The following is a 14,431-nucleotide window of genomic DNA, read 5'->3' as shown; positions in this document are numbered from 1 at the left end:
GAGAGCCCCGGGGCGCGGCGCCTCCGCGCCATAGGTGTGGGGAGCCCGGCGGGAAGGGCGGCCGGGGCGGGGGAGAAGGGGCTCGCTGGCGGCGGGAATCCCTCCTTTCCTAAGAACCTGAGAAGATCCGGGGGAGACTGGCCCCTCCCACTCCCGGTTCTCCACCGAGTGCAGTGGCGGGGAGGAGAGCGAGGCTGCCATCCACCCCCACCGCGATGTGCAGCTCGGGAGTTCCTCCCACGCGCTCCCGGCCCGCGTGGCCCTCCCACGGCATGAGGCCCGGGGATCCTCTGTTCCTCCTTGTCAACACTCCTACTCCCCCTGAGAAATGCACGTCTCCCCCAACCCGACTCCCCAGCGGGGGACACGGGATTCACCGCACCCACGCGGCCACCGAGGAGGGAATCCTCCCACGCCGAGCCGGTGTGATTCGGGGTCGCTTCCCCACGCTCCCTTCCTCTCCTCCCCCTTTCCCGGGCCTGGCCGCGCGCTCCGGGAGCAGGCCTCGGGGAACATATCGGCCGCCCCCGGGATCTGCTGCTGCTGCGGGAGGTGACAGCGCTGAGGGTCGGCGAGCAGACGGCCCTCGGCTGCAGGGCGCCAGGGGCAGCCCAGCAGAGGGTGACGGTTAGGGCAGAGGCTAGGGGAGGCCGCGGGGAGGCCCCCGTCGTGTCAGGCTGTGAGTTCAGCGAGATCCTGCGGCAACTCATTGGCGGGCCCTTCCCAGGCAGCAGACAGCGGCTGCGCCCGGGCCTGCTAGGGCCTCCATGGCCAAAGGGGGTGCTTGGGAACCGTTAGGGAATTAACCGAGGGTTTGGCGCACGTGTTTTCCCTATCCGCTCAACTTCGTTTTTCCTTCTTCACCAACAAAACCACACATCCCCAACCTCAAATGTGCGTGGTTCTCGCCTCCCGCGCAGCCTCTTTGCAGCTACGACTCTCCCCGCCAAGGCGCTCAGCCAGGAGTCAGCGCAGGGTCAGGGGCACAGGGAGAGGCAGGGGTGTGGGCGGCGAATCAGAGAGAGGACGGTACAGAAGTTCTCAGGATCGGGGACCAGGCATCCCCGACGCGCTGGAGTCCTCCTGGAGGGACGCGCTTCCTGCCTCCCGGGGTCCTGGGCGCGAGGAGAGCGGCGGGAGCGGAGCAGGAGCGCGCGCCTTCCGGGTTCCCCAGAAGTTCCCAGGCTGCCAAGGGACGCGGCCCGAGGTTTTCATTTCTCATTCTTCCCGCTACGGGTGTTGGAGGCCACTAGCAAACAACCCCCCCCCCACACACACACACACACACGCACCCCCTCCCGCGACCCCCCTCGCTGTCCCAGAGCGTGCTCCTAGTGCAGATCCAAAATAAACCTAGAGACGGCTATGGCTTTTTCAAACCCGCGCCGCGCGCTTTGCGCTTTGCATTCAGCGGCATCCCTCTTCCCTCTCTTCTCTCGAACTGTCCTTTCTTCTCTCCCTCTGTTTCTCTCTCTTTTTTCAAGATCCGCGAGCTTTGCGGACGCCGCGCCGCGGCTGCGGCCCGCTTCCTGCTTTCTAATGTTCCATTGTGAGGAGCTTCCATTGTGACGTCGCGCCCCTTCGGCTGGGCTTTGTCTGTCCATATATGGGCAGCTACGTCACGGAGCTTTCCCGGGGCTCAGATAAATAGGCTGGTGGAGTTCCCTGGCTGGGAGCTTTTGGGCAGCAGTGAGCTTGCTAGGAAGCGGCGGGGCTGGTGGCGGTGGGAGCAGCGGCGGCGGCGGCAGAGGCGGCGGCAGTGGCGGCGGTGGCGGCTGTGGCAGTGGCGGATCGGGGGGCGGGGGGGCCGCCGGCGCGAGTCTGTTTGTAAGATCAATACCGAGGCCGCGTCCGACGCCCTCCGCGGAGACCCCACCCCGCCCGAGACCCCAGCCCACCCCCGGCACACGCCCCCGGCCCAAGACCCAGCCTCGTAGCGCACCGGCCAGGCTACCCAAGAAGATCACCCCTCTTTGCCCTCTCTCCCACCCACCCCCCAAAAAGAGAAGATCCCCTCCTCTGGCCCACCCCTTCCCCTCCCCCCGAACTTTCCCTCTCGCATGCTTTTCTCCTGCACCACGGATCGCCTCTCGGATGCCGCTCGCCTGGAAGCTGCGTTAGGAGAGAGCGGCGGCGGCGGCGGCGGCGGCTCGGGAGTGCTATGACCGGCAAACTAGCCGAGAAGCTGCCGGTGACCATGAGCAGTTTGCTAAACCAACTGCCCGACAATCTGTACCCCGAGGAGATCCCCAGCGCGCTCAACCTCTTCTCCGGCAGCAACGATTCAATAGCCCATTACAATCAGATGGCTACAGGTAAGGGCGGCGGGGAGGCGGCGAAGCAGCGAGGAAGAAAAGGGAGAGGAAGCGAGGGACGGCACCAGCTAGCGATAGATGGATGGGTGGATGGATGGATGGATGGATGGATGGATGGAGAGATGGGGGCGCGCTGGGAATTTTCCAGGGGGCGAGTTGCTTTTCCCACCCACTCCTCCCCCCCCGCCCTCCCCAATCGGGAAGGCTCGGTTGGCGACGCCACGGTAGAGGCTTCTGTTCTCCCGGGTGGGGGCAGCCGCCGACCGGAGGGAGGTAGGTGCGAGCGGCCCTGGGGTTCTCCACTCAGGGGGCGCGATCGCCGGGCTGCGCGCAAGGCGTGGTGCCGTCGCCCCCTTTCCCAGGAGGAGCCGAGCGTCCCTTTCACCCGCGCTCTCTCCCCTTACTCCCTCAGCCCCCCACCTGGGATGGAGCCGAGCGCGGCGTGGAGTCCCCGCGGTGGGAGAGGTACTGCGACGCTGCCTTTCTGGGGCGTTCAGCAAACCCGTGGGGGTGTGGGGACGGTGGGGAGAGGGAGGGGGCCCACCCGCGCAGGGGCTGCCCCGGGGGGGCGATCTCTGGGCCGAGGAGCTTGGGAAGAGCGGCCACTCCCGCGTGGAAACACGGGCCGGTTTTCCGCCACCCTCGCTAGCTGGGGCTGGGCTTTCTCCCTCCAGCAAGAGCCTAAAGCTTCTTCAGGCCCGGAGGAGGCTGGGCCGGGGGGAGGCGGTGGGCGAGCTCCCTTGGGGGTAGCACCCCTCTACGCGAGGAGGACAGCGCGTCGGAGCTCTCGGGGTCAGGGACCCGAGCGCAGCGCGCAAGGAGGGCTGCGGTCGGGCAGGAAAGGCGCGGCGTCCCGGCGTGGACAAGGCTAGGGGAAGAGGCCGAGTTGTGTGCGCTAGAGAGCAAGAGCCCGGCGCGCTCCGGGTCTGAAACTACCTGTAGCTGCAGCTACCTGCCCGCCCCACCTCGAAACAACAATGCTTCTCGCGCGCGCGCGCGCGCGTGCGGGCGCATGTGAGTGTGTGTGTGGTACGTGAGTGTGTGCGCGGCGTGTGCGGTGTGTGTGCAGCAGCCACTCCACACCCCGATCCGTAGTATTTTGCTGTATCCAGGTTGCGCCTGGGAGCGCGGCACCGCCCGCTTTGCGCCGGGCGCAGTTTTCCTCCTACCCCACGCGCTGCGCGCTCCACCCGGCCGCACCCTCCACACCTGGGCAAGGACCTGGGCGCCCCGGCCCTGGAGCCGGCTCGGCTTCACTCACCCCTCCCCTCTCTCCTCCGCTCTCCGCAGAGAATGTGATGGACATCGGTCTGACCAACGAGAAGCCCAACCCGGAACTCTCTTACTCGGGCTCCTTCCAGCCAGCCCCGGGCAACAAGACCGTGACCTACTTGGGAAAGTTCGCCTTCGACTCCCCCTCTAACTGGTGCCAGGACAACATCATTAGCCTCATGAGCGCCGGCATCTTGGGGGTGCCCCCGGCCTCAGGGGCACTCAGCACGCAGACCTCCACGGCCAGCATGGTGCAGCCACCTCAGGGCGACGTGGAGGCCATGTATCCGGCGCTGCCCCCCTATTCTAACTGCAGTGATCTCTACTCGGAGCCTGTGTCTTTCCACGATCCCCAGGGCAACCCTGGGCTCGCCTATTCCCCCCAGGATTATCAATCGGCCAAGCCGGCCTTGGACAGCAACCTCTTCCCCATGATTCCCGACTACAACCTGTACCACCACCCCAACGACATGGGCTCTATTCCGGAGCACAAGCCCTTCCAGGGCATGGACCCCATCCGAGTGAACCCGCCCCCTATTACCCCCCTGGAGACCATCAAGGCATTCAAAGACAAGCAGATCCACCCAGGCTTCAGCAGCCTGCCCCAGCCGCCGCTCACACTCAAGCCCATCCGGCCCCGCAAGTACCCCAACCGACCCAGCAAGACCCCACTCCACGAACGGCCCCACGCCTGCCCCGCGGAGGGCTGCGACCGCCGTTTCAGCCGCTCGGACGAGCTGACCCGGCACCTGCGCATCCACACGGGCCACAAGCCCTTCCAGTGCCGGATCTGTATGCGGAGCTTCAGCCGCAGCGACCACCTTACCACTCACATCCGCACGCACACAGGCGAGAAGCCCTTTGCCTGCGAGTTCTGCGGGCGCAAGTTTGCGCGCAGCGACGAGCGCAAGCGCCATGCGAAGATCCACCTCAAGCAAAAGGAGAAGAAGGCCGAGAAGGGGGGTGCGCCTTCTGCGTCCTCAGCGCCCCCGGTGTCCCTGGCCCCTGTGGTCACCACCTGTGCCTGAGGCTCGGGGCCCCCAGATTCCTACATTTCCCCTCCAGTGTCTCCCTGCTGCCAGCCTGAAAGCAGCGGGAAAGCTAGCCACGGAGGCGCAGGGGCCCTCCCTGGCCTCTCCATGGACGTAAGGTCCCTTGTCCCTCTTCGATGTCCCCCGTTTCCACCCTTTCACACCGGCCAACAGTCGGGGGCCAGAGCAGGAGGCGCCTTCCCCTCGCTGACCCCCACCCCCCTTTAGCCAAGGCGTCGGGGGTGGAAAGGTGGCGTCTAGCCCGCTTTGTTCAGTTCGGATCGTCTTGATCCAGGGGCCACTGGGCCGTGCCAAGGAACTGCAGGGGACTGAAGGCGGGGCCCGACCAAGCCTCGCCTGACCTAAGCACCTCACTGGTCCCCGAACGTCTCCCTCGGTTCCCCCTCGAAGACCAGAGAGGGGGAGAGGGTAAGGAGCGCACCAAAGCGCAGAGCTTGCTGCCCGCCGCACGCACGCGCGCCTGCGTGCGGGGATGCGCGCGAGTGTGCGTGCTCGCGTGAGTGTGTGTGCGTGTGCGCGTGTGTGTGTGTGTTTGTGTGAGCGCGCGCGAGCGCGCGCACGCGTCTGTGTCAGACTCTTGAGCTGAACTGGGCTGTGTCCACCCCAAACTCTTCCCCACGTCGGCTTCTCAGGCCGCTGGGGACTGTCCCGGGCTGGGTGCCCGCACGTAGCCAGATGAGACGGTCTTCCATCTGCTCGGAAATAATGTTTCGCACAGAAATGCCTCGGATGCCACCGCGGCGGTGTCGGCACCGCCGCGTAGAGTTTGGCCCCTCGGAACCCCACCTTTTCCGAGCGCTTGCCTGTTAGGCCTCAGAGCAGCTTGTCTGCGGGGAGAAAGGAGCAGCTATCTCTGAACCTGCCTTTTTAAAAATGGATTTCCTCAGCCCCACTTTTTAAAATCTAGGTCCTGAGCTTGCCCTCTGCCCTTCCCCCACCCTCTCCTCCCTTCTCCCCCCTAAGCCTTCTCCCATCTCTTTCAAAATCTTTTACCAGAAAGGCAGGCCTCAACCGGCCACCCCATTTCACCACATACCCATTGTTTTCTCTCACATACCCATTTCTCCTTCCCACCGTTGGTGAAAAAGCAGGCTCTTTTTTTGCCCTTGGTCACCAACAGGTAGACTTCAAGTTTATGTATATGGGGGGTGGGTACACACACCCCACATACATATATATAACATATAAACAATATGTATTCCTAGCAAAATAAAATCTCTAAGGTACTTGGCTATCCAGTGCAGCGCACTGGAATAAAGGACTTGTAGGCATATACATCTTTAAATGGTTTATTTTTTATGAAAATTTTAACTGATGAGATTATATCTATAGATGTGTGTATTGCGTGAATATATATACATATCTATCTATGTATGTATGTGTATATATACACATATACACACATACACATCTCTGTCCAAATTTTCCTCAAAAGATGGGGATTTTTGCATTAATCCGTGTTGGTTAATGAGGCGTATCTCTTTCATACCCCAGTCGCACCTTCTCCCTGCCCTACCTCACCTCTTCTCAGGCACCCCCTCCTCCCCAGCCCGTCTCCACACAGGGTGACTCTTTGGAAGTATAATAGTAGGGAAGGCTGCTCTCTGACACAGCTTCCAGCACAGCCCTGACTGAATGTACTGTTCCCTGTTTGCATTATTTCTCCTGTGGTCAATAAGCTGCCCAGAGAGAAGGAACAAAGGTCTGGAGTTTACAGAATGTCTGTTTTTAAAGTCACTTTATGCATTACCCACCTTTTTTTTTTTTTTTTTTTTTAAGAAAAAAAAAAGCACTGTTTTTTCTTTGTTGATTTTTTTTTTTTTTTTTTTTTTGGTGGAGGATAATAATAATACTAAAAGGAGTCCAGTGGAGGGGGGGGCGGTTAAAAAGCAGGGGGATTGTGGATTTCCAGGTACTTGGACTTTTTGTAGAAGGAGAGAGGAGGGTGATGAAGTTTGCCAGGAGGGCTCATATTTTTTCAGCTGAGGGGTAAAATCTTTCTTTGTAGAGACAGTATTTTGCTGAATACTTTTTATAATGTGATGATTATTAAAAACAAAAATTTTGGTCACTTCAAAGCCGGAAGGAGGAATCAGATATCCTTTAATATTTTTTCCTTGCTCCTTCTGGCTTGTGCATGTCACTGCATGATAACTCTGAGTTTTCCTTTGTTTTAATAAAACTGTTCTCAGACATTTAAGCTAAACTAAGAGAAAAAATAACTTTGTTGCCAAAAGGTTGTGCTATCCAGATTTTTTTTATATGTCTGCATGTTTTAAAAAAACAGCAAAAGAAAATGCACTCTAACTTATGTGAACTGAGAGAAAAAAAAAAATCAGGTTTTAAACAGGAAAACCTATGGGGAATGATATTTTTTGGAAGACTTTTGTATAAAGTTGAGTACTTAGAAAAAGACAAACCAGATGTAATATATTTTGTGGATGTTTTTATTTCTTGGATTTATAGTACCTTATACTAAGGTTAAAAAATATGCTTGATATTGTGAAAAGGTGAAATTCTTCACCAACATTTCATCTGCTCCTTTGTCACATTGTTATGCCAATATAATATAGTTCATGAAAACAGCATTTTTAAAAACCGAAATATTGAAATGGTGTAATGTTGTACCATTTGCACTGTGAGCAAATGCTAATACAGTAAATATATTGTGTTTGCTGACAATCAGCCGGCCTATAAATCTCCTTATTTTATTTCTTGTTTTCATAGCATAAAGTTTTGGTTTGGCCTGTTCTTTGTCTTGTTTTGTTTTTGGCTGGTGGTTGGTTTGATAGGTTCTTATGCCTGGCTTTGCCGTTCTTGCTCTGAAAATTCTCAGTGTGGAAACGTGGAATTCAGTGTTACTGGAAGTTGGTCAGAATTTTGTGTGGTTCTGGTGTTTCCAGTGTTGCGTGTTCGCTGCGGTTGCAAAAGAATAGAATTCTCCTCCACCCTACTGAGAGCTTCAAACTGCTGAAAGACTCGGTGAACAGATTAGATAAACCCCTGGGATTCAGGGCTAGTGGCTGGAACCTTCTAGAGCCCTTCTCTCTGGCTTCCAGTGGGTGCTTGAGGGTAGAAAGGAGGATGTCTCCTGATCTGTGAACTGTTTCTCTGATGATCACCGGGAGCACCAGAACAGGACCCGGAGGATCTCTACAGCCACTGTGAGCGGTGCTCTTGCTAAAGCTTTTGAAGCTTGAAAAACAGGTGGAGACTTGAGAGGGGTTCTTCAGGGTTGGCCAGATAACCAGAGAGATTGGAAGCTCTTTTGTGGTAGGATAACGGGAAAGTCAGGTTTAAAGTTCTATAACTTCAATCTCACTTGGACAGGATTCTCTAGGCCTCACTATTTGTAGATCCTGGCTGAAAAACTACTTTTATGAACTACCCAGGGTTCTGATGCTTTTAAGAGAAGAAAGAACATTTGGGGTTTGGAGAACATACAGGGAATGCTTTAACCCCTCACGTCTTACAACTTCTGTCTCTCGTAAAAGTGGTTCTTCCCCTCCCTGAGCTTTCTTCCCCCAGAAACTTCCCTGTCCTTAACTGGGTTTATTTGCCAGCCCTAGAGCTTTCTCTTGAAGAGATATGTACCTCCCATGACCTTCCTGTGTCAATATCTCCAGCCCACCCCCCTCACCTAATTTTCTGTAGGCTTTAGGATCCTTTATCACTGTGAGGCTTGTCCTAGAGCAGTCTTTAGACAAGTGAGCCCTGTCCCTCTCCCTGTCTCCCTGCCTCCCCTCCAAAACACTCACCTGGGCTTCTCTCCCATGCGTTTCCATATTACCTGCCTCAGCAAAGTTTAGGGGCTTGGTGCATGATACTGAGCTATGTAAGTATAGCACTGCATATGACTGGGAGCGGTGTCTCAGTGCCTGAGGTACAAACCAGGCCAGCCACACAGTGACAGAAATGCATAGCCTCCCTGCTCAGAAACTGCTCTTGCTGCCCCAGTGCAGGCCCATCACAGTGAAAAATGTGGGTGGTGTTTCTGGTTGGCTATAGTTACCAAGAAGTTGAAGGCAGACTTGGGTAGAGGAGGAGGGCTGTGGCTTTAGAAAAGAATGTTTTTGAAGTGAGAGATCAATAAAGAGAATGCAGTATGGAATCTTAAAGTTTCTCACCCACACAATTCTAGGTCACCGGCTACCATCTTGAATTCCCTTCTCTCGCCTCACGAAATTTGCAAAATTCCAGAGTACAACTTTACATGCAGCCACAGGAGGTGTCCTCCTTTTTTTTTTTTTAACAAAGGGAATTCAAGATGGCCAAAAAGTCCTAATGACTGAGCAAATGATCCATCTCTTTGCTAAGCTAGATGGTTCCTTCCAGATTTCTATGTTTTTTCAAATGGATATTGTCAGAGGAAGATAGCGTCACTGGGTGTCTTCTTAGCATCCAGCCCCACCTGCACCTTCTCCAATCAAGCCAGGCCCTCAGAGTTGCACTTTCGTCAACAGTGTACTATGCTGCATGATTAATAAACTCACTTCCCATTGGTGCATATTACTCAACCAGACCTGGTTCGACCACTGGGTTACTTGACAGTATGGCAGCCCGTCTAGCTGGCACCAGCCCTGTGTGGTGTAATCTCTGATTCACGCTTTGTAGCTAGATAAGGCCGTCTCTGATGGCATCGCACCAGCAACCCAACCTGCCTGGGTTTGTAAATATGGGGAGAGGAAACTCAACTCTGAAACTTAGAGATGAAGTGGGAAGATGGTGGAAGAAAGGCCTGGCTGTGGCATCATGACAAGGATTCTATGGAGGCTTTCCAAAGGAGAGGCTCAGGAGCAAAATCAGGCATAAATACAAAGAAGAGGTAGAGGCCTCACTGCTGCTAAGCAACCCCTAAGGTGTTTGGGAATGAACGAAAGGATACTACCCCCCCCCACACACACACACACGCACACGCACACAGACCTTGGGAGTGGCATACTGAAGGCAATGACTCCACAAATTTGCACTCAGTGAACTGGAGTTGGGTACAAATGAGGATACACATAGTGAGAACTGGGAGCAAGGAGTGGCATATGTCTTTATATGGTGGTGGTGGTGGTGATGGTGAATGTGCCTATGTAGTATTCACAAGTATATAAAATGGAATAGCAAGGTGGATTCTGGTGAATGAAGGCAGTAGTTGATGGCCAGTCACTACTGATTCCCTTTTGCTAGTCTGGAATTTGCCTGCTATAGATGAGGAGGTTGTGAGTTGCCTTTTCCTGGCCGTGATTGGCTCCCCTGGTGTCCTGGAATAATAAACCTAGGGAAAGTAGGAGGCCTCTGTGTGTCCCAAAGACTAGAAATCATACTGAAAAAAATCTTAACTAGGAGAAAATGACTTTCTAAATGGTGCCACGGGGTTTCAAAAATAGGTCGTAATCCTAAATCTATTCCAAGTGGTTCTTTTTAGAAAACCTACTCTTTGTGCAGAGAGGGTTGAGGTCTCCAGAGGAAAAGGAAGGATCCCAGTGAATCTCAGAGCCCCTTGGTCCCACCAGTCCCTAGGACAGCCTTAAGGACACAATCACTCTCCCTCAGTCATCCACCGAGGCCAGGAACAGGTTGGCCTTGTCAGCTTCTCCCAGCATCCCAGCTCTTGAAGCTTCACCACTCTCTCTGCTTTAAGGTTCCCCTCTAACCCATCTGTAATATTTTCAAGGATTGGACATTTTCACAGCAAGAACAGAGGTGTGATGAGGCTTTCCCCGACTTAAACTAAAACCTCGGACACATCCATGCTCAAGCAGGAAGGGACCAGGCCTGGACTCTCTTGCTGAGGATCTACATTCCCCAACCTCATCATGGTTGCTTTTGTCTGGGATCTGGAAGGGTGGCCTTGTCACCGCCCCTGCTGACCACAAGGGGCACAGTGCTCCTCTGTCCATTGATCTCCCTGGGAAATACTATTTCTTCCCTTCAGGCAAACATGCAGATGGCTAGAAGAAAGGCTTCTGAACCATCTCACTAAGAAGCTAAAGCAAACAGAACATGACCACAAAGCCGCAAACAAGAATTAGAGAACACAAGGTTCTAGATGGCAGTGGCTACTCAACGTTCTAACTTCTACGTTGGATGGGAGTTAGACCACCATATGGTTTCTTTAATGTCACCTAACCTACTTCTTGTCTCCAGGGAGGCCCCCAGCACATTCTCTCATGGCCAGCACTCCACAATCATCCAGCTCTATCATTGCCCTAATGGTGTCCTCTGGGCCCTGCTCATTTCGCATGAAGAGTGATCACAGGCTGGCTTTCCCTGGGATACCTGCCCTGGGCCTTCAGCCATCTTTACCTTGAAGCTTTATGGAGACATCATGACCCAACCAGAAACAGACTGTTCTTTTCTGACCCAACCAGCAGCAGAGTGGAGTTCCCTCTTGGGTTACCCACTAAGTTCTTGGTTACTGTCTCAGGAACACTTCTGCCTCTCAACTCCCTGGAGGAAAAAAGAAGTCTGACGCCCCTGAGGCTAGGGACATCCCAGCCCTCCACAACGGAAATTACCCTTGTCCGTGGACTTGTATTCTCTGGGGTGGCTTGCCCCAGGGGGTGGCCCCACCCAGAATGCATCAGGTCCCTGTCTCCAGCAAAGAGAGAGTAGTGACCAGAACAGAACTGGGCCTCTAGGTCCTTTGTCTTCTTCTCAAAGACAGGGTGCAAGAGCTCTGGCACTTTCTACTCAGCACTTTGCCCCTTTCAGTTTGTCCAGGTGCCTAAAGGTCTTCCACTTCTCCTTACTCCCTTCTCCTGCTTAGGAAACTCAGGCCATGGGAGCAGGAAGGCAGAAAATTTCGGGTGCCTGTGTGGTCCCAGAGGACTAAGGAAAGCCTTCTTTGGGGGCACTTGTTACTTACTCAAGTCTCTGTCCTGGAAATTGAGAGCCATTTTGATAACCCAGCAGCACTCCGGCTTTTCCTTGGGGCCCTTAACCAGCTTTGAAATTGTCACCTCCATCCTAGATCTGAATCTCAACTCTGCTGCTTTCTTGCAGTGTGACTGTCAACAAGTTTCTTAGTCTCTCTGAACCTGTTCCTTCTTGTCTTACCATATGATGCCCGGTTCATTGTCTGTGCTCCGTAAATGTGACTTATCTTCCCTGTCCCTTGCCCCTGTCCTCTTTCCCCGTCCTCCAAACACAGATTCAAGAAAAGGGGTTCTGTCTCCACCAGGGATCAGTGCAGATTCAAACACAGCCAGAGGAACCTCTGTCCTCACCACCACTTCCAACTCCAGCCACCCACTGGACACCTGTATTCTGAAAGGGGGATCCTCCACACCACCTCCCAGAGGACAGGAGTCCTTACCCCTCTTGGCCACAACTGCTGTTATTGTTGCCATTTCCTGGCCTGGTTCCTTAACCCTTCCCAGGTCCTTTTGTCTCTCTCACTTAGATGGGTGGATGTAACACCTTCCTGATCCAGTATCATCTGCAAAGTTAATTAATGTGTCATTGGGCTGTTGCCTGCTTCCTGATCCTTATCAGGGATTTAAATAAAACGCAGCAGCCCTAGTTCTTCCCCATCCATCCCTCTCCCTGAATCTGAGGCTTGTTCTTAGTCATCAGTCCTCGACCTCAGCCTTCTGGCCAGTTCTCAGCTTCTAGTCTGAGGCCAGGTGGGGCTGCCCTCGCCCAACCCTAGTTTTGAGGCAGAGATGCCATCCAGGGCTTTAATGGAAGTGATGTTCTGTGAGAGAATCGTGGACATTAGAGTCCTTACCTCACCAATCCCCTTGGGTGGGTTCCCCTACATTTGTAGAGTCATAAGACTTAAGAGGCTATTTAGCACAGAGGCCTCCAGAGGTTCTGGGACTGGTCCAAGATCACACATCCAGCAAGAGCAGAACCAGGATTTTAGATCCAGACTGGAGCATCCGTGGAAATGTGCTGATTGCTTTATTTATTTCATAAATATTGGTTGAGGGCCTGCTATGTGCAACATACTCTTCTAGGCACTGAGGATATAGCAGTGAACAAAAAATTCCTCCGTTCTCAAAACTTTTCTCCAGAGCAGAAACAGGTGAAAAACACAATAGATGTTATGTCAGATTGTGATATATGCTATGGAGAAAAGTATAGCAGAGTAAGAATGCTGGGGTGGTTGTTACAGTTATATGTAGGGTGGTCCAGGACAGCCTCATGGGGAAGGGCCCTTGTGCACAGATGCGGGAAGTGACGGAGAGGGCCACGTGGACATCTGGCCGAGAGTGCTCCTGGCAGAGGGGACAGCGAGTATTAAGGTCCTGGTGATGGTGGTCTTGGACTTCCAAGAAGTCACATGGAGCCAGGGTGGCTGGAAAGAAGTGAGCAAGGGAGTTAGCCATAGGAAGGAGTCAGAGGCATGTGGGACCAGATCCTGGAGAAAGAAAACACACCCTGAAGCCTGACAGTCAGGAGAGACCCCTGACCCCCTGGGACAGCCACCACCTGTGCCTGGGCTGCCAGGCCATAGGATGAGTACCCTCTCCCTCTGCCCAAGCTGCCTCTCCTTAGAGCCTCAGAGCCCCCATCTGCTTGACTTCCTCGCCCCTCCTCCCCCACCACGCAGCCTTCTTAACCTTTCCTTCATGTCCTCTCAGAGGCCACTGATGATTCCTAAACTCCAGCTGGGCCAAGGAGAGACAGAAGTGCCTCCTTTGAGAACCACAGCCTGAGAGCCCCTTCTTTTCCTGTTGACATTTGCCTTGGTTCCAAGTTCCTTAATCAGATGGATGACTCTTCCTGCTCAGAGTGGGAATCTCCCTTGGCCTCATCTCTCAGAAATCGCTCCCACAAAGCCAGCTCCCTCTAGTCTGTGGCTGGATTGGCCATGTTTCCTGCCTTCGAAAAGAGCTGGTGGATGGCCAGGTTCCTCCAATATGGTCACATTCTCACCCCCACCTCAGGTCCTAAACATGCAAGACGGGACACCCCTAAAGCCACTTGATCCATAATACTCCTTACCACAAGCTTCATTTCCCTGGATTGTTGCAAATCTTAATCTTGTAGCATCATTTCTATAGACTTATCTAAGCAGTTTCATTCTGGAGGAGAAAAATCCTTCCTCCCCGCCACCCACCTGTTTTTGGTCTTCCACTTCACATCTTTCCAAAAGTCTCCCTCAGTGTCTGCCTTTCCCTGGCAACTTGGCATCATCCAGAGCTGCTTCTCATTTCGTTCATTCATCCATTAATTTAGCAAAACTGTATTAAACCAGGCACAGCGCCTACCCCTTGGGGGGCGGGGCAGGCAATACAAAGATGAACGTAAATAGGACACAGTCCCTGCCCTCAAAGATCTTCCATTCCGTCAGGGAGACACATAAACAGGCGATCTCAGGGCATTGCACTTGGCGTCACGTGATGGTGGTCCCTCATAGGGAGGGCCTAAATCAGTGTCTGGTGGGAGGCAGGGGAGGTGGGGGAGACAGGGGTGGGGGTGAGGGAAAAACTTCCTGGAGGATCTCAGAAAGGCATCTCCCAGATACCGCAATAATAATGAAACCACTAAGTAACCGAGAACTTAGTGCACGCCCAGCTCTGTGCTAAGGTCTCTTCCTGAATTACACCATCAGACTTTAGGTACAATGGATCTACCCCAGGATGCTCACCTGGTGGTCTATGAGGCTTCTTACTCTCATGTCCTTTCCCTCGAGGAAGGAGAGAAGCTCCCAGTGGCCCACAGGCCCTGGGAAACAACATAGCAGCTTGGCATCTCCTGAGACTGCCCAGCTGGCTTGGTGGAGGTTGTCCAACCCAGGTAACACTTCCCTGTGTTACATTCTGGTTGCTGCTTCTTGCTATAGGACAG

The 14,431-nt window shown here is 54.0% G+C and overlaps 1 protein-coding gene across 2 annotated transcripts; it reads left to right on the top strand.

Annotated features, from left to right (window-relative positions):
* Positions 1-2,161: 2,161 nt before the first annotated feature.
* EGR3 (early growth response 3) lies at positions 2,162-7,317 on the top strand (the record flags this gene model as incomplete). Of its 2 annotated transcripts, none has more annotated exons than XM_081135229.1 (2): positions 2,162-2,315; positions 3,606-7,317. In XM_081135229.1, the coding sequence occupies 2 exons, from the start codon at positions 2,162-2,164 to the stop codon at positions 4,613-4,615; spliced, it is 1,164 nt and encodes a 387-aa protein (XP_080991355.1). In that variant the 3' UTR covers positions 4,616-7,317. The 2 variants fall into 2 exon arrangements, with proteins under 2 accessions (XP_080991355.1, XP_080991354.1); XM_081135228.1 differs by lacking the exon at positions 2,162-2,315 and adding an exon at positions 2,728-2,780.
* Positions 7,318-14,431: the final 7,114 nt, after the last annotated feature.

Source organism: Miniopterus schreibersii, assembly GCF_964146895.1.
Source record: "Miniopterus schreibersii genome assembly, chromosome: 4".
Taxonomy (NCBI): domain Eukaryota; kingdom Metazoa; phylum Chordata; class Mammalia; order Chiroptera; family Miniopteridae; genus Miniopterus; species Miniopterus schreibersii.
Note: the sequence above shows the minus strand (reverse complement) of the source record. Positions and strands in the feature narration are given on the sequence as shown.